Genomic DNA, 23085 nt, shown 5'->3' with positions numbered 1-23085 from the left:
CAGAAGCAGTCTGTGGTGTAGGGATGAAGGGGGTAAATATTACAGCAGAGGAGGGTATAGGAAATGTCTTGTGAGATGGTTTGGCTTAAATTCAGGCACAAGCAGACAAGTTTAGCAGGGTGAGAACTGCGGAAACTTAGCAGATCTGAGGACAGCTCCAGACTACTCCTGAGATACATTCCTTTTACCACCAAACTCAGCCTGTTTCCTTTCTGAGTTCCTCTTCTCCTGCTCTACCTATCCACTTAAGGCACAAATCTCCTCATCATAAGGCTATGTAATGGGACTCTTACTACCAGCCCTTTACCCTCATAAGACCTTTTGCTTCTCCTCCTTTCCCTCACTGGGATACAGAAGTCCATTCATAGGACCATGGAATAATTCTGGTTGGAAGGCACCTCAGGAGGTCTCCAGACAGCCTCCTGCTCAAAGCAGGGTCAACTATGAGATCTGACCAGTTTGCTTAGAGCTTTATTGCAATAATATTCCCAGCAATATTCCTTGTTCCTCCCTAATGCCCATACGCTGTGCTCTCATCGCCTGTACCATGCAGAGGCTGTACCGATAGCCATTCTCTTTTTCTCTCCCTATCCTTGCTCTGTACAAGGACTATCAGCAAATCTTCATGCGGAGGTGCTGGATGCAGGGTAGTTTGCAGTGAGTATGGACCCACTGTTGGGTGGTGAGGCACAGAGGGTGTGAGAGGAAAGGAGGATTGGAAGGTGGCTGTCCTGCTTCTGCCTGCGGGAGAGTTTGCCTGGGAGCCCTTGCCTGGAAGCCCTGGGAAGCCTCAGGCTTTCCCAAGGCAGTGGGAAGGCAGGGGAAGAGATGCTGTGTGTGCAGGGGATAGGCAAGATGTGCACAACGCTGCTTGCCCAGGGCCTGTGGAGGGGTGGTCTGCTGCTGGCTCTTGGCACTGCTTTCACAGGCAGCAGTGCAAAGTCTGGAGTGTGTGGAGCAAATTCAGCTTTTGGGGACAGTGTGGAGCCCACAGTTCTGGGAGGAGTCAGTAAATGGCAATGCCTGATTCTGTTGCCCTCCATCTGTCTGCCACCACAGGCAACTGCTTAGGCTCCTTAAGCTGGCTCTGCAGAGAGCCTACGTGGAATGGAAAAAGAACAGACAACAAAGAAAGTTTTGTCTTAGAGGTCAGGAAATGTAGGCATAAAGTAAGGATTGCTTACAAATCAAGCTGAGTTAGACCTTGCAAAGGAGATTAAAACAAACAGCAAAAGATTCTTCAGCTATTTGAAAAAAAAGAATAAGAAGTGAGGCCACTTCTGGGCGGTAAGAGTCAAGTCAAGATCAAGGAGACTATACTCTGAGTCAAAAACCAAAGAGGACTCTGCGTCCAAGTTATTGATAAGGACAGCAATATCGTCCCTGGGGAAAGAGACAAGCTGACTACTGGGAATAAGCAGCTCAAGCAGCTTAGTGCACTCACAGTGCTGGGCCTGGGTGCTCTCCCAGGCAACTCTACCCGCAGTGCTGACTCCATGCAGGCTGGAAAAGTGAAAATTCGGCAGTTAGGTTTAAGGAAGAGGGAGAAATAAGTCTGTCAGTCTCAGACCTGTAAGTGTGACCTCTGTAATGTTTGTAGCACTTTAGAGGAGATCTTGAAGGAAAGTATAATTATTACCAAGCAGTTAGGGGAAAAGGGAGTCGGGCAATATGAGTTTATCAATGCTAGATCACACCAGACTAACCCAATAGCTTTCTTTCGGGTGATTGTTTTCCTGGAAGGCAAAAGAAATTTCAAAGGTCTCATCTCTGTATTTCAGTAAAGCACTTGATCCAGTGCCATATAAGAAACAATTAGTTAGACTGGAGGCGATCAGGAAAGGCAGAGGAGTTTTAAGGGGCAGGGAGGTAGAAGTCAGTCGGGGAAGATGGCAGCAGCAAGATCACCTATCAAAGTCTAGCAAAAGGTTACTTGTAGCACTCCCCCGTGGTCAGCCATGCTAACATTAACCTGAGACCCTGACTCAGACAGCAATAGGTGGTGAGGAAGCGTCCTGATGATTCAACACTAGAAGGCATTGCTGGTACAGGGAAGGGCCAGGATATTGTAGAGAAAGCCTTATTTGACCTTGGCAGGAGTACCAGAAACCGAATGAATTTCAGTAGTACAACAGACAAGGTCACATGCTTGAGAACTAATATTAGAAATCTTCTGTAAGCTGGGAACTCTGTGAGATCTGGCAGAGAGCACAGCAAACAGGACTAGAGGCAGCCCTTGTCTTCTGGGAACTGTTGGGCCCATTTTGCCAAACCTCAGTGAGGATCCTCAGCGTAGGTTGTATTGCCCCCTGATGCCCACATAAAATTCAGGGAACCTTTGTCGTCTGCCAAGTTCTGTCCTGAGATCCTTGCCGAAAGGCAGCTGGGTAGACTCAGTGGTAAACATATCCTGAGAAAGCTCAGGAGAAAAATGCTGAGAACTTCTGCATTAGGTGATGGTAGGATGATGGCGAGTGATAGTGTGATGCAGTTGTGGATGAAGCAAACGTTGTCCTAGAACATACCCGGAGAGGTTTTCTCAGTGGGGACGGGGATGCATTGCATACCCAAAGCCCTGTGAGACCTCTCCACTAGTTTGTGATACAGTTTTGGCCAAAGGAACTACAGGCTGAGACAGGTACAGACAGGATGGAAAGATGATGAGAGGAAAGGGAAGCCTGACTTCATGAGAGGAGCCTGGGAGAACCCAGCTTGTTTAACCACATGCAGCCAAGGCTGAAGTGGATAGGATTGCTGTAATAAATGCATCTTGGAGGAAACATTTAAACTAAAGCACATGGCTTGTATGAAGACAGCGTAGTATAGATAGGCTGTGAAAATATTTAGGGTGGAAAACTAGAAGAGGGTTTCTAGCTGTTAGGGTAATGCAGCTTTAGCCAGAATCTGAGGTAGTGAGACAAATGGGTTTAAGCTGGAGCTTGAAAAGTCTGTAAGAAGGTGGTGGTGCCTTGAATAGAAAGAGATGAGACTCTGCTAGCCTGCAGTACTTTCTCCATCACCAGGGAATAGCTGAAGTCCCTTGTCTCACCATGCCACAGTACAACTACCAGCAAGAAAGCGAGCAGTGGGGTGGTCACTCAGGGCACTCCCCCTTCACCGCGGCACTCCCTTTGGGTACAAGGCTGGGCCTTTTTACTGTATAATTCACACAATCCATGATTTTAGTCACAACTGAATAAAAATATGCTTGTTAATGCAGCTGAAAGCCCCAGCACAGCACCTGGAAGGCCAAAAGTTAGGGCTGACCTAAACCTGCTCTCTCAGCCTTTGACAGTGTGGTGGTTTCTCTTGGTTGATTTGGGTTTTGCAGAGTAAAGAAGAGTGAGCGGAGAAGCCCCTGCTTATGATAACAAGCCTTTAAAAAGCAGATGGGGATGTGGGGGCTGGCGTGTTTTGTGGCAGCTGAGAAGTGACAGTTGAAGAGATCAGAGAAGGGAGAATCTGAAAAGCAGCTGGTCAGAGGCAGTCGCTGGAAAGGGGATGATCAGTCACAAGAGGATGAAAATAAGGGGGAGAGAGAAAGAATAACTGGGGAATCAAAGACATTTATGTCCGGTGGGAGAGATGTGAAAGATAACCATATGAGACTAAGAGTGGATGAGAAAGTGGAGACTGCTTGAAGGGGGCCATCAGTTTAAATAAAGGGCTAAATTTTTCTCTTGCCAAGAATTGCGTAAATCTGGAGACTCTTTAAAATCCAGTGAATTTATACTACTATAAAGGTGGTTATGGGTGGGATCAGAACCGTTTCCCATAATCTGGCTCCCTCAGAATGACTTGTTAGGGTTTTGCCCTAGCGTTTCCATATGCCTCCATCTTTGAAGTAGGAACAATGTTCACACAGCCTAGCGAGTGTGCTGTGAGACATTGCTTGGTGGGAAGGAATAGGGAAAGGTGATATTTACTATTGTATGGCAATAGTCAGGTGGTATCTACAATACAGAGCACAGATTTTGATGGATGAGGAGCATACTTCTAAAAGGAGGAGGAAAAATTGGAAAGAGTGCAACAAAAGGCTACAGTGTTGTTCCAGAGGTGAGGAAATGCTTTACAGTGAAAGAATTAATGAACTCGGTCTGCTTATCTTACCAAAAAGAAGCCTGAGAGGTTATTTGATTAGAGTATAAAATACCTTCACAGGGAGAGATGCTGGTTGCTGAACATTTGGTTTTTTTAATCTAGGGGAGAGAAGCGTAACAACAACCTGTGACAGGAAACCAAACAGATTCAAATGAGATATTAAGCATGAATGCTAACAGTGAGCATGAATAGTTATTGTCGTAAGGTACCAAGGGAAAAGGGGGTTTTTCATCTCTTCAGTGTTTTTTAAATCAAAGGTAAATGCCTGTCTAGAAGATTCATTTTAGCTGCATGTAAACAGTCACTGTTGGACTTTCTATAGGATAACTTCTCTATTTTCTGTTTCATAAGCTAAACAGATTGAGCTCTTTAAGCCTTTCACAGCAAGGCATTTTCTGCCACCCTTAAATAATGTTTGTGGTTCTTTTCCGCACACTTTCCAAGTAGCGTGCGATACGCAGAAGGTCAGACTGGATGATCTAAAGTCCCTTCTGGCCTTTATGCTCTCTGAATCTCTGCCTCTGTGAATTCATTAATGTTTGCAAGCTCCCAGAGAGCTGCCAAAGGCAAGCACTATAGAAATGCAAAGCATTGTTGTTACTCTGGATATTTCCCTTGAGCTTTATGCAGAACTGGTTGAAAATCTGAGTGTATCGTCTGTGCATATTTCCTCAAATGAAATACCTGCATTTGTCACTCATTTGGTGCCCTTTACGAGTTGATTTTCTGCAGCTGTTCTAACAAACAAGTTTATTCCCAAGTTAGGACACAGAAAAAACAAATGTGAAGGGCCAAATCTCAACTTGGAGCCCCGAGCAAAGAGCAGCACGTTGTTGTCCTGGCCCAGAAGCTCCACGCAAGGCAGAGTTATTCTTAGCATCACACTTTGCTTTCTCCTTGGCTCCAGGTGTCCTGCACATGGCCTCTGCCTGGCTGAAGCACAGTGCCACTGTGGGGAGGAGAGGTCTAGCCCTTGTTGGTTGCTTCTCCCCCACCCTCTAAAGGGAGAAAAGCTGTGAGGATGCTGCCTTGTCCCCAGATTTCCAGGGCTGCTACTGATGTGGAAAGCTCCCCAAAATGACACAGGAAATCTTTATTTACTTGCACTCTATTCTGTAACCGTACACATCAGGGAATGCTTATTCTTTTGTCTGTATTGCAGAGTATTCTCGAAGGGAAGGCTTTTTGGTCCTCAGAACTCCCATGCTAGGACTAGCACTTACCTAATCAGAGGATAGAAGCTGACCCTCTGACCTTGTGCTTCCAACCAGTGCTAGCAAATGCTGTTCAAGCCGGCACAGCAAGCTGCTGATGAACAAGATACTGAGGAAGAATCCTATTTTATATATTTTATGTGTATTATATATACATATACATAATTACATGTTTATATATATATTGTGTTATATGTGTGCATGAGTAGATATGTATGCAGGGCAAATACATTTGCCAAATGAAAGATAATCAAATTGCAGAAAATCACAGCCTGCTCCCAGATAATTCATGAATTGAAGAAGCTTAGAGTCATCGGATGAGTGTGCAGGCTTTGCTTTTTTTCTGCTCTACATTTTTGGTATTATATGAACTGCTTAGTAGTATCTGTGTGCACTCCTCTACCTACGTGGCAAAATTAGATTAAACTATGTGTCATAGACACCATGCTGTTAAACAATATTGGTGATTCTCTTGCGGCACATACCTTTTCAGCAGAACAGATGCCTCAGCTGTTATTGGATTAAGAGTATCTGGGTTCTGGTCCCAGTTTCTCTCTGAAGATCAGATTGAGTATAACAGGGTGGCTGACTATAACAGTCTGAGTACAGTGGCACAAGGGTTTGCTTGTGGCGGGGTTTAACATCCTTTGTGGTTCCGCACGCATCAGGATGAGCTTTTTCTCACAGGAAGAGTATTTGATGAATTGCATATGCTTAGCACTGAAAGTGGAGAAGTGGGGAATTTAAACTTCTTAGCTGTGTGTGTCAGACCTAGCCAGTGAACAGCTGGTGGAGAGACTCTTTTAGCTCTAGGGGTGACAGCTTGTGTAGTTGGGGGTGCAGTAGGATTAGGTAGCAATTTCCATTCATTTCAAAATAACCTTGCTCGGGAGGGTCAGGAATCTGGAGATGTAGGAACCCGTAGCTCACTATTTGTTACTGTAAGTTTTATTGAACATTATGCTCTAATTAAAAAAAAAAAAAAAAAGCTTTTGGAATCAAATTTGACCTGAATATAACTCCAATGGCTTCTGCATTCTTACACTAGGGATTAATTTGGCCCTTTCTACTTTTATGTAATGAGCTGATTGCCACAGTATCTTATCCTCGTTACACAATCGCCCTTGTCTGGCTGTGTCCCTGGAGCACTCTGTGTGTGTGTGTGTGTGTTTCTAGATCTAGGGTCTCACCTTGACTGACTGTATATTTAGTCCTACAGCCTCACTCCAACTACAGGTACATGCTTGCCTAGGCCTTACACTGGTATAGTGTATGTGTGTGTATATATGTGCATGTTCATTCCAAGTTCAAACACTGTGTACAGACATACACATACGTGGGAATTCAGGGGCTTTTTCGTTTGGCTGGCTGTATCCCTGCAGTATTTGCTTTTGCTGGGGGTAGGGGAGAGAGGGAAGGTTACTATCAGAGATCTCATTTAAACACGAAGGAGCATAGGAAAATACATTCTTTATTATTCTTCTGTAACAACAAGCCAGAAATATAATATACCTTTAAAAATTTTCTGTCTCATGCCAAAGAAACCTCCATTCAATCATTTTAGAAAATCCTGTAGCTCTCCCTCAAACAGTAACAAAAAGAAAAAGAAATTACAAGTGCCATCTGTTCCCTGCAAGAAATGTGCCTGTCTGTACCACAGGTGGGTGTGTGGGGAAGGGGAGCGGCGGGAGCAGAAGGGGTGTTTCTGGTGGCCCTGCCAGCCCCTACCTTGCCCTGGCACATATCGGACCTGCCTGCCCCAGAAGACCGTTTCCTGAGGGCAGGCACCTGCGTGTGGCATTGGTACACCTGCCTGCAGCAAAGGGTGCGTTCAGGGGGATCCCCCCCATGCCTAGCCATGCCTGCAGGGAGAACAGGAGCCCCTGTCCCCACACACCAGAGGAACCCATTGCCTGGGCACACAAGGAGCACTGGGTCTCGTTCTGTATCCAGCATCCCACAGGAGAGCTTTGTTTCTGACCACGCTGGGTACTATGTTCCCTTGCGTGCCTGTGGACAGTGCAGCGGCTCAGTCACACTAGGGCAGCCTGTTTTCCAGGTGTGCTAAGGAACAGAGTAAAAGCCTGTTTGCAAACAGTGGTATAAAGAAGGCATTTCCCAGTGAACGCTGTGACTCCGCGCTGCATGAAAGAGGACAGGTCCTTGTCCTTCCAAGCACAGTATTTGCTTTCCAGTGGGACTCCCCATGGCAGCCAGCCTTCATGTTTCTCAGCAACTCTCTTTTCTCCCCTTTCCTGTCTTCTCCTTTCCTGGGTGGGTTTCTAAACATAGCAGTCCCTTGTCTAGGGTTGAGATGAATCCAGACTTTCTGCCTTATAAATGAAAACAAAAAGGAAAGGATGGGCAAGGTCATCATCAGCCCCACAACACAAGATATAGAAAATATTATTAGCAACAAAGAAAAATTGGTCAGGGCAGGAGGAGAGCATAGGGAATGTGCAGGGAAAGGAGGATTTCACCCCCCCAACCCTTGCATTGTCCCTTGCCTCCCTCCCATTCATTTTACCTCTAGTCTAGCCCCTTAAAAACAATCTCTCACTCTCTTGCTCGCTCACACACACACACGCACACACATACAAGCACACACATAATAGAGATCCCATTTGTTTTGTGCAATATTTCACCATTATTTGATGCAAGTAAAATATAGATCTATAAATATACCGCTCTGACTCAAGTCCCATTTCAAGTATGATTGCGGAGTCCAGTATGGTAAAGGGAGAAGTTCCCCTGAGAGGGAGGTTGGGGAGAGGTTTGGATCCAGCAGGCAGTCTAGTCCTGGCTTGCTGGGAATGTGGAGCAGAAGTAACACGCATACAGAGTCTGCAGTGCACCAGTTCTGCCCGTCGGAGCGGGCTACGGTTGCAGCAGATGGGATGGTTGGAGTGGCTATACAGTGCATGGGGGAAGAGTCCTTCCTCCTCACATCTTGCCAGCCCCTCTCCTCCTCCTCCTCTTCCCCACAAGCAGTGTGCTGGGAGTGGGGGTGCAATGTGTGCGCACACTTGCGGGTGGACTGCTTCTCCCGCTCCTTCTTCCAGGGCAGCCTGGTCCTCTGCTTCGTGAAGAACATCCTCCTCTGTCCCATGCATCCCTGTGTCAAAGGGAAGTCATGCTAAAACAGTCCAGAGCATCCTGTCTCTTTGCCTCTGGTGGCCCTGGGTAGGCCAGGAGGGATTTTGCCACTCCAGGCTTTGATTAAAGACTTGGCATTGTGTGCCCATGGGTCAGTACAACCACCTGTCTGGGACCAGAAGGGGGTGAGGACCCAGCATGCGTCGCTTCCACAGGGATCCAGCAGCAGCGAGCAGGAGGGCTGTGAGACGTCCGAAGGCATCAGGATCCAGCTGGAGCAGGGGCAAGAGGTGACGTGCCCTGGCAGGGTCCACCTGCAGTGCGTGCTGGGCTCTGAACACAGGTTGCTAGCGAAACACCCTGCAAAGCTGGGCTGGCTGCCAGCTTGTTTCCTGATGGCAGGGATCGCACCATCCACAGGCACTGCAGATGCACGACCTCCGGTGTCATCTTCCTCGCCCAGGAATACCCACTGTGACGGGTTAGAGCAGGTTACCATGGCAATGTGTGCTCTCCCCTGGAGACAGCATTTTATCCCACTTTCAGTGATACAAAATGAGTCCTTGTGTCGAGTTCCTTTCATTTTTTTTCCCCTCTCACTTTTTTTTTTTCCTGTCAGGTCGGAAAGAGCTAAGACTAATAGGAGGCACTGCAGTCTGAGGGCTTTAAAATCTGGTTGGGGGAAGTCACCCAGTGTGACAGTGGCAGTGTGTGCCGTTGTGTGTGTGGGCACACTCATGTGCAGCTCTGGATGGCAGTGAACACAGCAGTGATGGTGAGGGGAGCGTATATGGGCTGTGCTGTGTACAGTGTTGGCCCCTTCCTGGGCTCTCCCACCTGTGGTTCAGGTGCCACGCTGTGGTTCAGGTTTCAGCCTTCACCTCAAGACCCTCCAGAATTGTGCCCCCTCTTTTCAGTCGCATAACCCTACTCCGTACACTGTGCTTGCCCCTTTGCCAGCCATGCCAGCTCTTGGGCTGTGTGTCTTCTTTTCCCGCCACCTTCCCCTAGGCTCACACTATTCCTCAGCATGGGTTACACTGCCGAGGCTGGTAAGCCACCTCCTCCTCTAGTCTTTCCTGATGACTCACTTCTGTTCTGCCAGTCAAACATTTCCAAATGGAGGCTTCATATCCTTACCCTCTTTATTTATCATGGAAAACATAAACTAGGTAACAAGAACACACCTTATTTTTTTTCACGCTGCGTACTCATATCCACAGATTCATGCTGTAACCTTAATAACTTTGCCTCTCTCCGTTCTCTCCTGCCCATTTCCACTGGCTCTGCACTATGGCTGAGATGTTTTTGTTAGCTCCTCAGTGGCAGGGTGCATGTATTTTGTCTGAAGCAGAAGGTGCTATGCACTGTTATGATGAGAGTAAGGTAAAGTGGCTGAATGTATTCATGGCTGCATGCAGAGGGCAGATCAGCATGGGCACATGTGGCTCTGCATGCACAGGTGGGGTACCTGGATGCCTGGAGTTGGGGCTGACTGTGTGTGTGTTGGGATCAGAATGAGTCAGTAAGCATATGTGTGTACAGGAGGACGGCTCTGTATCTGTGCACCTATAACAAATGATGTGTGTGTGTCAGCTCGCAGATTTGGACTTGGCCAGGAGCAAAAAGAGGGACGCTGTGCTCCCTGGGAGCATGTTAGAGTGATACAGCTATCTTTCCACCTTTAAAAGTGAGAAGGGAAATCTCCCCCTGACTGTTGTCATCCCCTAGGGACCTTCCCTCCCTCCTGATGTGCTCTCAACAGCACTGACTTGTAGGGTGGGCAGCAACTTACTGTCACACAACAGCAGTGACCCTAACAGCGAGGCATGGGCACTTCTTGTGTCCTGCTCCTCACACAAGCTTTCACAGAGCTGCCCTCCCTGTTTGCAGAGAGCTCTTCACAGGATACAGGACGACTCAGGACTGAAGCTGAGAGGATGGCACAGGTTCCCAGAAGGTGCCAGCTGCCTCCACAGCAGGCATGCGAGGGAAACTCTGTGTAAGGGCATGAGGCACAGCAAGCACTCGAGGTCTGACTCTACTTTATTTGTCTGGGAGGGCCCAAGGGTGAAAGGGCACAAAATGGGCCTGGGGCAGAGGAACAGAAATTGAGCCAGGTGCCCTGACCCCCCAGAAGCATGTTGCACTACTTGGGTGAGTGGAGCAAGAGCACAGTCTGTCTGTCTGTCTGTCTGGGAAGATGTATTTTGGGAGGACCCCATGCTTCACTGCTCTCAGGTACCTTTGTTCATTGCTGTCCCTTCCTTCCTAGAAGAGTTTCATGCCACAGAAGAGATTTGTTTTTGCTCTTCATGTTCACCTTCTGTGTCACCCATGAGTGGCTGCCTCTTCTTCAGCTCCCGGTGGTACTTGGCCATAAGGGATGCATAGATGCAACCATAAGCAGCTGCCACCACCATCATGATGCAAACAATGCCGCAAACCACCCCTGCGATGATCACAGTGCCAATAGCCCGGCGCACGCTCACAGGCCTATATCGCTGTTTTTGAGGGCATCCCACACTGGGCTCCACTTCTGTTTCTGGGCCCGATTTAGATTTGGAAGGAGTTGGGCTTCCTTTAGTGCAGGGTGGGCCAGTATTGTCCAGCACTGTAGAGCTGTTCTCATCATCCAACTGGGAGCAGTAGTTAAACATCTCCATGGGCACCATTCGCATATCCTTCCCTTTCAGCTCCTTGGGCAGGGTACATGCCAGCTGGTCAATTTTCCCACCTGTCCCAACAGAGATAATAGGAGTGAACCATGGCTTCATTCCGAAACAGTGACAGCAGAGCTAGGTCCTCAGGTGGGGTAAGTTCCTATGACTCCGTTCACACCTGCTAAGGATTTGCCCTACAGAAGTCAAGCATAGCAGCATTATGGTTATCAAGTGGGGAATTGCTTTATTATGGCAGTGGGGCTATACAATCCAGTCCCTCATGCGTGAATGCATTGCTGAGTAGAGAGAGTATTCAGAGAGCTTCTCCCGTCCCCAAAAGGCAGCCATGATCTAGTGCAGGATGTTTCTAGACTTCAGGAGAGACACTGAAGTCTGGAGGTGCTGCAGACCCCCGTGTCCTGCCAGATCCACGGTGCACGTCAAAGGTGGAGGGAGGGAGTGCACCTCCATGCACCGGGCAGAAGCACATGTGATATCCTTTAAAATTATTGTTTTGCCTAACTTGGAGACATTTTGCATGCCTTAGCCCTCCACAGCTGGAACAGCTTCAACCATGGCAGCTGGCTGGGGTGCTTCTGCCTAGGTTGGATTTGACAGTAGAGCTCATGGTGCATGATATCTGCACAGACATCTTTCAGGCCAAGACATGAAAGCCCCCTGAAACCGTCTAATAAGTCAGCCTCATACTGTTTAGTGAGTTATGTAAGTGTCAGTAGAACGATTTTAGAAAAGGAGAAATTAAAGCAAAAAGATAGGACCAGGCTGTATCTTCTCATAGTGACAAGAGACACACAGTCCCATCTTCTAACAACTAATCCACCACCCCTCTGTGAAAATAGTGACAGATGTTGACACAAATGCTTGAGCGAGTTTGGACAATTTCTTGGAAGGGGAAAAAAAGGCAAAATTAACTCCGTGTGCTTTCCATCAACTCTGTGATATGACAGTCAAGAAAGGAAAAAAAAAAAAACAAAAAAAAGAAAAAAGAGGGAAGTGGCACTCAGATGCTTGTTTGATTCTGCTCACACAAATGCGTATTTCAGACTGCAGTGTAGCCATAGGCGTAGATAATCTTTTTGCAGCATGGCTGTGATCAGCAGGGATGTGACAGCTGACTGTTGCTATCTGCATGATTTGAGACCCTTTCCTACTCGTTGGCTCCAGCGACAGAAGGTCAGGCCTTCAGTCGTCATTCCTGTAAAGTGTGCCATCTTTCTTTGAGTCGCAGCTCCTGAAAACATATCATCCCGTCGGCGTTCATGCTAAGTGTTACGTACCTTTCCAGCCTTCCGTATTTCAAGGAAAAGCTGGAAATACAAACTTGTCAAAAGCTGCTTGTTTTGAAATGATGGTTTTGTAGGCAGTCTGACTTGGGGCCTGGCTTGTTAATTTGAGCTTTAGTTTGGGTTTGCCAATATTAGTGTTTTCCTACGTGGCACTGTTTCCTGTGGTTCTTTTGCTGAAAGCAAACCTGATGCTTTACAGCCAAATTTCTCTTTTACTTCTCTTGGCTTAAGGAAGAGAACGGGATGGTTGTTTTCAAGCATGAAAAGCATTTCTTGTCTTTATGCAGAAAGGGTGAGGATACTCATAATCCTAAAATTTTGATGCTATTTGAGGAAAGTTCTTTCCTCTCAAAAAAAAAAAGTGATCTTTCAGATTAGAAACAAAATAATGAAATAGGAGATCTGGGGCTACAGAGGACTTCTCAGCCTGGCAGATTGCTATATGAAGGTGCAGTGGCACTAAACTGTTTCTTAGCATTGTAGCATGGTCCTCATGCTCCTTGGCTAAAATCTAGCATTTGGGTCAGCCTGACCTGCTAGACGTATTTGGCCGTGCTTCTTCCCTGCCTGTCTTTGTCTGCCTTTCCGTGGAAAACCAGTGCTTCCGCACTTGGCTCCCACTGCGCGAGCACCTACCTCGGTAGGAGAACCACTCCATCCAGTGCTTGAAGTCTCGGAGGTTGCAGTCGCATTCCCAGGGGTTATCCCCAACTTGGAGTTGCTGAAGGCTGGTTAGCGGTTCGAAGGTCACCCTGTCCAGGCTCTGCAGACGGTTGGACCTGAGAGAGAGGGAGCGGAGAGCAGGCAGGTCATCAAAGATGCCCGAGGGTATCTGGGCCAGGCCGTTGATGGAGAGATCCAGCTGGCGCAGCAGGGCCGTGTGTTGTAGCAGGTCCTTGTCCAAGGCCCGGATGCTGTTGTTCCTCAGCTGGAGCTCCGTGAGGTTCCCCAGGTCATTGAAGATGTTCTGAGGGAGCTGGTCCAAGAAGTTGTTGGATAGATCCAGCCTCTGTAAGGCAGAGAGGTTGGAAAACACTGCTCCTGGCAGGATGCTGAGTTTGTTGTTGAGAAAGAGGAAGGTCCTGGTGTTTGTGGGGATGTCTGAGGGGATGGAAGAGAGGCCCAAGCCGCTACAGTCCACTTCCAGGTTGCCACTGTTACACTTGCAGGATGAAGGACAAGCAAAGAAGGACTCAGCAGCACATAGCGACAGCCAACAGCCAAGCACTGGTAGGTGAAAAGCAGGGGAGAGAAAGTGCATGTATTAGAGCAGTGCTTTCCCATCCTCACCCATCGCCACCTTGAGCACAGCTACGGCTACAACATGACCCTCACAGCGGGACTCTTCGCCACAACGCCCTGCAGTGTAATGAGCTTCCTCACAGATACATCCCTGTACTGCTGGCCTGCTCCCTGGCAGCATGACGTTCCTGTTAGCCTTTTTTTCATGAGCAAGCAAGTAAATATCCTTCCAGTTTCACAAGGAAGTAAGAACAGTGCATCCCAGAGGACTTTGCTGCCAGATACTAGAGCACTGGAACCTGTCAGAGGAGAATGGAGCAGAGAGCGGTGGGACGTGTCACCTCTGATAAAGGACAGTTCTTTCTAAACAGTCAGCGTTGAGAGAGAAGGAACTGGTATGTATTTAAGAAGCTCTGTTTTTTTCAGAAATAGACATGTTAATGAAAACTTTTTAAGAAAAATGAAAACAAAACAACCTACATCTTGGTTGTGCTCCTGCAGTTTGAATCCTAATCTTTGTGATAGATCAGACAGACTCAGGTCTAAGTTAGGCTTTGAATCAGGGTATCATTTGCTCTCCATATCCACAGTGTGTTGTGTAGGTCTTGTGGCAAGAGACTTTTTAATGAATTAGAATACATTACAAAAGAAAGCTATTAAAAAGCAGCAAGGAGACCCTAAACCACTGGACACCTGGTACTTGCCATTGCTCTCAAAATAGTTTCTGAATCCCGCAGCAATAGCCCCACAAGCATCTCCTCTGACCAAAATTGCCCATAGCAATGGAGATGAGGAAAAAATTGCAGGTTGGTAGTTGAAGAAAGGGGTGTTAGGAAAAGGGTTAACACATGCCCCATTTCTCCTGCAGTGTCTCAAAGATAAGGTTGGACAATCCACAAATCAGCATTTTTAGAGCTGTCGTGGATCATCATTCCAGACATGGGTCCAGATCCTGTGAGTGGTGTCAGGGCACTAGTTGCCAACCCTCCCTGGGAGCCAGTGGCTTTTAAAACTCTCGTTTCTGTGACAAAGAAGCATCAGGAAGAGGAAAGCAAGCTTTGTACCTCCTGTCAATTAAAGGAGTAGGAGTTATGTTTAAGCAGACTATGTAAAACATTTGCATCCTTCATCTTAATTCCTTTTGTGGAATTGAGAATAATTTCTTCAATGTGGGAAGCAAATTCAGCTCCCTCGCTGTTTTGCAAGTTGACAAGCTTGAGCATTTGACTAAAACTGAAGCAGATTTATCTCTACGTCATGCCCTGTCCTCTCCATTTCTCACTTTTCTTCAGAGAAGGCAGTCACTTGAAGTTGGTAGAGTCTTTTTAGGGGTGAATGAATGGTAGCTAAAGTGGATGCCTTTATTGTGTTGCCATTCTTTCCTGAACTGGAAACCAGATTCTTCTGTCCTGTTTTTTTCCGAAGAACAACAAGCAGGTGTTTTGTTTCTTAAGCCCAAGGGAATTGTGAAAGGACTGTCATAGGAGCGGGAGCCAGTGGAGATCCATGCTATGGAGAAGCTCTCTGGAACAGCTCTGCAGTCAGCCATGCTCTTCCTCTCTTCCCTCGCAGCACACTCTCTAGGGTTTAGTCTGCCCCATAGCCCATGTTTTCATATTGACTTGGTTTCTGTCAGTGATGCTGCCTTCATACTCAAATCCTGTCATCCTGTGTCAGGTCTTTTTGTGTTCCCAGCGATCCTTGTGAGAATTGGCAGATTTTTGGACTGGTAACCTAAGGAGACTCCACAGCTTGGGTCCTAAGCTATATGACTTTATTAAGGGCCACGGGATAAGTGTTCAGAGAGAAAGTCTCTGCTCTTTTTTATTTCATCCATCTTTCACAATTCCTTCAAGAATTTTTTTCTGCCATACAGTTGAGATCTCAGGTGCACATCAGCCCAGGCCATGCCGATCTGTGTGCTCTTTTAATGATAATTATGTATCCTTATGGTGAAATACAAGAGAGATCTTTACCCTAGGAAAGTCTGTGCTTTCTTGTCATGCAAAAGTTGGGGTCAACAGCAGAGATTGCCATGAAAGCAGATCATAGCCTGTGGACTGGTGCAGTACAGGTACTGGCTGGCTGATATTTAATTCTATTCAGAATACATCGCGCTCTTGTCGTAGGGAGAAAATTAAGAGAATGAGAGCTAGAGTGGGGAAGGGAGAGAGCCGTGAGTCACTCAAGTGACCCCGTCTTTTCCTGGATGCTTAACAAAAGTACAGCATTAATAATAGATTGACAGCTGTGATGATGAGATAACAGCTGCTTTGTACACCAAGAAAGGCAAGAGCAGACTGTGTGTAATGCTATACAGGTGGCATTCTGTTCAGGGCTTATCTGTCAAAATACCTACCTGCCACCAGCCCTGACTGGGCAGCTGTGGGGTTCCACCAGTATGTATGCTGGCAGTGGCTGGTAGGAACAAAGTCTCAGGCAGCTGGCTGTGGTTATGTTCAGGAACTGGATTTACGCCAAGTTTCTGCAGCCATGTAGGATATGCCAAAAATGTCTTGTTGTTACCCATATATTGCTTTATGCTCTTGGAAATATTTTACTAAAATCATAGACAGAAGGTCTGATTTTATTTTCAGTCCCTGCAAGGGATGCATCCACTAGGATGTGAGCTGAGACCAAGGAATTCATCGCGTTGGTTAGGATGCAGCCTTATGGGGAATAGAGGCAGGGAAGCAATAGAATGATCTTGAAACTGTCTTCCAGAAGGAAGCTGCCGCGGAAGGATGACTAGTATATGGTTTTGTGCTAGGGGAAGATGAAGTTACTTTGTGGGGTGTTTGGTTACTCTAGTAGGTGGCAGAAAGCTGATCCAGGCATATCAGATTAAGTCAAGACTCACTAGCATTTGTTGTAAATAATTTATACAGCATTCTAGTCTGTGAGGATGGATTACAAAGATGCCTGTTTTCTGGAGAAGGAGATCATTCCCCCAGCCTCTTACAGTGGTACCCCCACATTTGATCAGGAGGACAGGAGCAAGGGAAACCACAACCCACTCGGCTGCCTGGGCATGCAGTAGTGATGGACACTCTCCAAGTGTTCCTTTTCCTCTGCTGTGGTCCCCAGATGCTTCTCTGAAGTGCTGAAGCCCCACATCACCCTAGCAGTCTCTACTCTGCACTTAGGGATACTGTAGCAGATGCCCCAGTCCACTGGGAAGATGCAAAGGCCAAACTTTTACAATTTAATTTAAAAGAGATCCTCTTTATTTACTCCTTGATTTTCACTACATATGGCAGTGCCCAGTAGGAGAATTCTGCATTCACATCCTAAAATCTGTCACGACTTCTTCTGCCACGAAAAGCTAGGAGCCTTGCTCAGCAGCCTACGTATAAACCCCTACCACAGAGAGGAGTCTGCATCTTACAGGATGCCAATCTGAGAAATGTTTGGAGTGGATCTTTGTGTGGTGGTATCTGTCTTGCTGTTTCTCACCTGCCAGGCCCACTGGAATTCAGAAGCAATCATCACTTGCTGTCCCACTTTAAGCCCATCTTCAACTTTAGAGTCTCGCTCTCCCTCCCAGCTAGCCTGGCCTCTAAAAGAATCAGGAATTAGTTCAAACATCTCCATTCTTAGCTGTCCCTCTCCCCTATTCTTAACCCTGATGTGACCTATTTTCTTTCCACTCCCTTGACAAACAGGATCATCGTACTTAGTACCTGAGTAGGCATTACTTACGACAAGCCTCTTGCCACCTCATGAGGAACCTGCTCCTCCACCGGTGGCCAGCAGTTGTAGGCAGCATTGTTGTCTTCTCCAGCGTGTCTTCACATCCACCAGCCAGCCTGGCACACAGCCCCAAAAGGAGGAGGAATGACCTTGTGGCCTGCCTGCCAGGTCCTGGAGAGGGAGAGCAGAGCAGAGCGGGTGGGATTCAGTTCCCTGGGCGCAGGACGCAGGGCTGGGCTCAGTGTTGTCCTTTCCCCTCCCCAGCTAGAGTTTTGTCTTTGAGGCATCAGCTCCGTTTTGGAGGAGAGGTGGAGGATGTTTCAGGAGGCGCAGCATGATGAAGGTGCAATGTTAATTCACTTTGAACCTCGCAGTGCAGAAATGAGGCCTGATTCATCTAAGTGCCGAAGAGACAAGCCTGTGCTTGAATAGCCTGCTACGGTAGCTACATTAGCCTCGTGCTCAAGGTTAACCTGATGAATCGCTGAGGTGACCCTGCCAGAGCAGCAGACTCCAGCTCATTCCCTCTCGCCGCCACACAGGCTGGTACCACCTGTGCATCCTCTCCCTGACGCACGGCTCAGGCTCACCGAGGTCTGGACACCAGCGGCTGCCAAGCCGCTTCTCCCCCCCTCCCTGTATTCCCCACCAGCATTTCCCTTCTGTTTTAAGGTAAAATGGATGTGGTGCCTAGAGCAGGGCTGAGCAGAGCACAGCTTCAGCTTGGGGATTGCACACTGCAGCAACTGCAGGATCTGAAAAGCGAGCAAGCCTCGGAGGAGAAGGGAGGGCCTGGGGCGGGGGAGACTGAGTGGGTGTGTTGAAAAGAGAGGAATTACATCTTAATTAGAAGAAGGAAAAATGCTCAGTCTAATTAGAAACCCAAAGACCATAAACTCTCCCCTGACAATAAGTGACTGACAACAGGTTCCTCCTTCCTTCCCGCTTCCCTTTTGGATACAGGCAAGCAGAAAAAGAGGAAACACTACAGACCCTCCTGTCCCCCTGCTTGCTCTCTGACGTGCCGCCCACAGTCACAGCAGCAGTTAGATGGACACATTTCAACCAGGGTACAGAAATAAACCATCCTCCCTCCTCTCTGAGGGGCTCTGACAACATCCACAGCCCTTATTTTAGCTGGGCGCTGCACTCCCACTGGGACACTCTCCCCACACACGTGCCAGCTGCTCCCCCTCCCCCAGGCTCCCGTGACTGACTGATTTTATACAGAAGTGTAACCACCAGGAAATATTTAAATTAACATCTCGGTGAGAAAGATAAGCAGGTTCAGTGCCTGGACTAGTACATTTTGCAAGGCTATTTAGATCATTTGCCCAAATGCCAATGCACCAAATAAATAGACAAATAACTCTCACGGCACCGAAACCAATGCAACCTTCACCCGGTGCAGCCCCCCCACTCCCCAAACCGAGCTGTAGCCCCTTCCCTGCAGACCCCGCTGAAGGAGAAGCCGCAACAAATAAGCTGTCCCCATTCGGTGCTTGCGCTTGCCCTCACTGAGAAGGAGACTTTCAGGCTTCCCCATATCAATGTCTCCGTCCTAAATGCCACCCCTGAAGTCTCCTGTCCCTGGCTATCGGTATCAACAAGGAGGATGAAAAGCCGCAAGCACTTACCTGGAGGGGCTCTGCCTGCAGCCACTTCCACCCGAGTCCCCGGGCACTGCCCAATTACAGCCTCTTCCTTCCCTCTCCCTCCTTGACTTTCACTCCCCGGCAGCAGGCTTTCCGTGTGCTCTATTTAACTCCCTACAGCACAGGAATAAACGGCAGAGTTAAGCTGACAGCCACAGAGCCTTATCTGCCTGCTGGATAGCGGGAGTCAATCAGCTCTAAATCCCGTTGCCGAACGATCGCGTCCTTGCTCTCAGCATCAGGGGCTGCCTGCCACGCTCTCTCTTTCCCTCTTCCCCACCTTCACTCCATCTAACTTTGTCAGGGTTATAGATAGCTCTGTTCCTTGCGCTCTTGCCTTTTGGCTCTGTTTTGTAACACCCCATCTGTATCAGCTGGCTCAGCTCCAATCGGGGGGCTAAGCTTTAAAAAAAAAAAACAAAAAACAGCTTCCTTGGGTGCTTTGTGACATGGCTTCCCTCTGCGGTCTCCCTGCAGCCCGGGCCTCTGCTCAGGCCACGGGCTGATGTACCCCCCACCCCGCTTGCTGCTCTGTGCAATTCAGCCACACCGTCCCCAGGCGACTGGGGGGCTGGAGCAGGACTGGCATACCCGGGCGTGAGGACGGTGACAGGGTCAGGGTTTCTACCCCTAGCTCCTTCTGCTCTGGCAGGGCAAGTCCAGCTCTTGCACTGGTTTCTGGTACCTCACGGGCGCCTCTTCCTCTCAGGCAGCACCAAGGCTCAAGCACGGCTGCAGGGTGGGAGGAGCAGCCGTGTATAAATAAGCCTTTTCCCTATGTTTAGAATTTATTACAGTGCATAGTCATTAACACCTGTTCAGGCTTTAATGCTGTCTCCTGCGCTGCAACACGCACAAAGGTGGAGGTGCCTTGATAAACCCAAGATTATTTTAAAAGCGTGTCACATAAATAGCAGCCACCCTTTGTGCACTCATACACACATTTCTAAGACTTAAAAGCAGCTATCTTCATGTACATATGCAGATATAGTCACCAATCTGGCTTACATTTACAAATGTGTGCTCAGAGTTGGGCGTGTACATGATACATGTACTGGGGACTCTTCCCTATATTTATCAACATGCACGTCTTGCACAAAACTGCCTGCTTCTCCAAGCGTAACATATGCTCAGGTGGCAGAGCAGTAGATGTGGAATAGGTAGAGGTTCCTGACTGCTGATGTGAAAGGGCCAATGAGCTTCTGCATTTATACCTTGAAGCAGTATGTTTATGGAAAAATTTTAATTTCAAGGATCCAGAAAAACCCAGTTTCTCCCACGCATCTATTGCCCATAAGCACGTTAGACCCTTAGTGCTTAATATTCTGCATCCAGGAGAGAGTAAGGAGGCAGAGAGGATTTTTGAGAGTTTCTTTTGTAAAGGTTTTCTCTGATTTGTCTTGAATTCTGACTTAATTAGCTAGTTTACAGTGGCCCAAGAGATGCCTTCTACCCTGCAGAGCGCCAGGCCAGCTGCGCTCGCTGCCGATGCAGTACTGGGAACCCCGTAGTCCTGGGGCAACCGGCACCTGCCCACACCTCAAGGCTCTCCTGAGCACCACCAAATCTGTCTGGCTGCTTTCAGCCTGACAACCAGGGACTTTTCCAGCAGCAAGGACTCTGCCAGACCTAGGAGTACCCTCCATACACCCCCAGGCCAAGAGGAGAGGCTCTGTGCTATCCGTTCTGAACTAGCGTGGCATTGCCTGGGTTTGGGGGCTCAAGGCTGAATAGCATTGCTGGAGCTCTGAATGCTCTGAAGTCACCCAAGGGCTCCACAAACCAGGCATTAGTCTTTCTTCCAGGCTTACTAGATGGTTCCTTCTCCCTGGAGCAACATCAGCCAAATGCCCTGTGATCCATGGGACATGGTGTCCAGAGCTTTCTTCCACATGCTTGGAGTTCTATCTCTTTTCCAGATTCTGAAGAAATTAACAGAGTAGCCTGTGGGGCAGTGATGACCTTTTCTTTTTGCCGTTTGATATAGGACAGTAAGACAACTTTTTTAGTTTCAGCTCAAAGCAACAGAATGAAGTCATCCATTTCTGGCCCATGGGCTCCAGTGGCCAAAAATACACCGAGCTGAAGTGCCGCTTGGACATTTGGCCTGCTGTCAGACTCTAGAGGACTCTCTAATGAGGATTCCCCTAATTAGCTTGAACAGGGAACTTGACTGCTGGGGGGGATGCTAAGGAGATTGTAATGACTCTGCAGCATTTGCCAGGGCATAAAAGCTACAGCAGGCACTGCTACTGTCTTGTGCTTCCCTTCTCCCTGCCCAGGCACCAGTGATGTTTGCAGTATCACTCTAAAGCCTTAGCTTTCGTAAGTCGGGTCCCAAGGAGCACACTGTGAGGGTGAGGAGGGTTTCAGTTTGCTGCATCCACATACTGTTTTAGTAACACTTCCCAATTCTTTGACACTTTCTATCCAAAGCTTTCTGTCTGCTCTACGAATGGCTCTTACCGTGGTTGTAAGTGGTGGTGGTGTTATTTTGTATTTAATGACCCCCAGAAGTATGGCTGAGGTCACAGCAAGTAGCGCCTCTGCTCTAGGTAGGTGGATAAAGTTATCCCATTTTCCAGTTGGGGACACTGAGGCTAGAGAGACAGGTGACTGTGTCACTAGGATGAGTCGCAGTCAGAAACAGAGCCCAGAAGCCTCTGTCTCTGATTATCTTTCCTAGTCCTTTGCACTAACCCTTGGATCATGGCTCAGGGATCAGACTCCGTTAACAGCCTGGCTTACGAGCATTGGCAGGGCATGTGGGTGACCTATATTACAAAAGGGTAGGTAACAGAGGCTGCAACAGATGCCAGCAATAAATTATCAGGAAGTACACGCAGACATCTATCCCTCCCCCACACTCTCCTTGACAAGTGATGCAAAGTCCCTTTCCCCTTTCCAATGCTGAATTGCTTTAGCCTTCATCAGAAAAGCAGCAGGGTGAGGGAGGACACTTTAAGGAGATTACCTTTTTTTCCTCCCCTTTCCTTGTTGCTTTTAGGATTCCTGTTTATTACTATCACCCATAATGTAGGAGGACGGTGGTACCCCAGAGTGCAGCGATTAAAGCATGTTGTTCTGTTTGTTTCTTTATCAGCCCTTGGGGGAGAAGAGTTGGTACACAGAGGGCAGGGAGGCGCGGCAGCCTTGGGTCTGGTTACAGCAACTGGAAGTTCATGGAATAACCTGGCTGATGAGTCCTAGTGGGGAATCGTGCTCCTGACAGTACCACAAGTGGGTTGGATGGCATGGAGATGATGCCCATTCTTGTGCACCTAGGTCAGTCGAGCAAATTATTGACCACAAGAGGACACCTTGTCTCAGTAGCAGTTCCTCATTTGTTGTTTATTTGGACTGCAAAAGCACCCAGAGGTAGCAGCCAGGCTCAGCACCACTTTGAAACATACTGTGTGTGTCACTGCCCCAGTGAGCTTCTAAGCTAAATAGCTGGGGGCTTCATTGCCAGCACTTGCCGATTTATTAACACATGTGTTCAGGATTCATTAGTGTTGTGCTGTCACAATCAATGGAAAGCACATTTTAAATTCACACTAGAAACCCAGCCAAAAGAAATGGCGCCATCTGACTTGCAGTGATCGATCACAGCAAAGCAAAACACCTCATGCAGAAAGCAGTAAAGTGAGTAGAAAGCGTGCAAAACCCACTCAGTATTGTAAGGGACTCTGCCACATTCCTGGCTTGGTGTGAATAAAACCCTATTCTCTGGGATGTGAAGAGGTCAAAAAGCTTCTGATCTTTGGAATGACAATGTGTAAGCACCTCTGAAATGCAAATGTGATTGGTGTTAAAAAATGTTACCTCCCCAAGCCCCTCCAAGAAAAATCAACTTTATCCCCATTTTATGGAGAGGTAAACTATGAGAGTATGTAAGAGGTAAACTATGAGAGGTAAACTATGAGAGGTACACTATGTGTTCAGTTTTGGGCCCCTCACTACAAGAAGGACATGGAGGTGTTGGAGCATGTCCAGAGAAGGGCAACGAAGCTGGTGAAGGGCCTGGATCACAAGTCTTATGAGGAGTGGCTGAGGGAACTGGCATTGTTTAGTCTGGAGATGAGGAGGCTGAGGGGAGACCTCATCGTGCTCT

The 23085-nt window shown here is 47.8% G+C and overlaps 2 protein-coding genes across 2 annotated transcripts in view; one reads left to right on the top strand and one right to left on the bottom strand.

Moving 5' to 3' along the window:
- CACNA2D4 (calcium voltage-gated channel auxiliary subunit alpha2delta 4) overlaps positions 1–23085 on the top strand; it is a 133232-nt gene that overhangs the window by 71810 nt on the left and 38337 nt on the right. The gene's annotated exons all lie outside the window — the stretch shown is intronic.
- On the bottom strand, positions 9029–17481 carry LRTM2 (leucine rich repeat transmembrane protein 2). Its single transcript, XM_075159418.1, has 3 exons — positions 17326–17481; positions 13018–13608; positions 9029–11148 (listed from the first exon to the last, which is right to left on the bottom strand). Exons 1-3 carry the CDS (start codon positions 17390–17392, stop codon positions 10694–10696), a joined length of 1113 nt encoding a protein of 370 aa, XP_075015519.1. The 5' UTR covers positions 17393–17481; the 3' UTR covers positions 9029–10693.

This window comes from Calonectris borealis, chromosome 1 (genome assembly GCF_964195595.1).
Source record: "Calonectris borealis chromosome 1, bCalBor7.hap1.2, whole genome shotgun sequence".
Classification (NCBI taxonomy): Eukaryota; Metazoa; Chordata; class Aves; order Procellariiformes; family Procellariidae; genus Calonectris; species Calonectris borealis.
The sequence above is the reverse complement of the archived record's forward strand: the minus strand, read 5'-3'. Positions and strand labels throughout refer to the sequence as shown.

Excerpts from the sequence above, each read along its gene's own strand:
- LRTM2 (XM_075159418.1), bottom strand. The coding sequence starts at position 17,392 with ATGCTGCCTACAACTGCTGGCCACCGGTGGAGGAGCAGGTTCCTCATG. Across the intron at positions 13,609-17,325 it reads GAGGTGGCAAGAGGCTTGTC|TGCTTGGCTGTTGGCTGTCG; the intron begins GTAAGTAATGCC and ends TTCACCTACCAG. Across the intron at positions 11,149-13,017 it reads GGAGTGGTTCTCCTACCGAG|GTGGGAAAATTGACCAGCTG; the intron begins GTAGGTGCTCGC and ends CTGTTGGGACAG.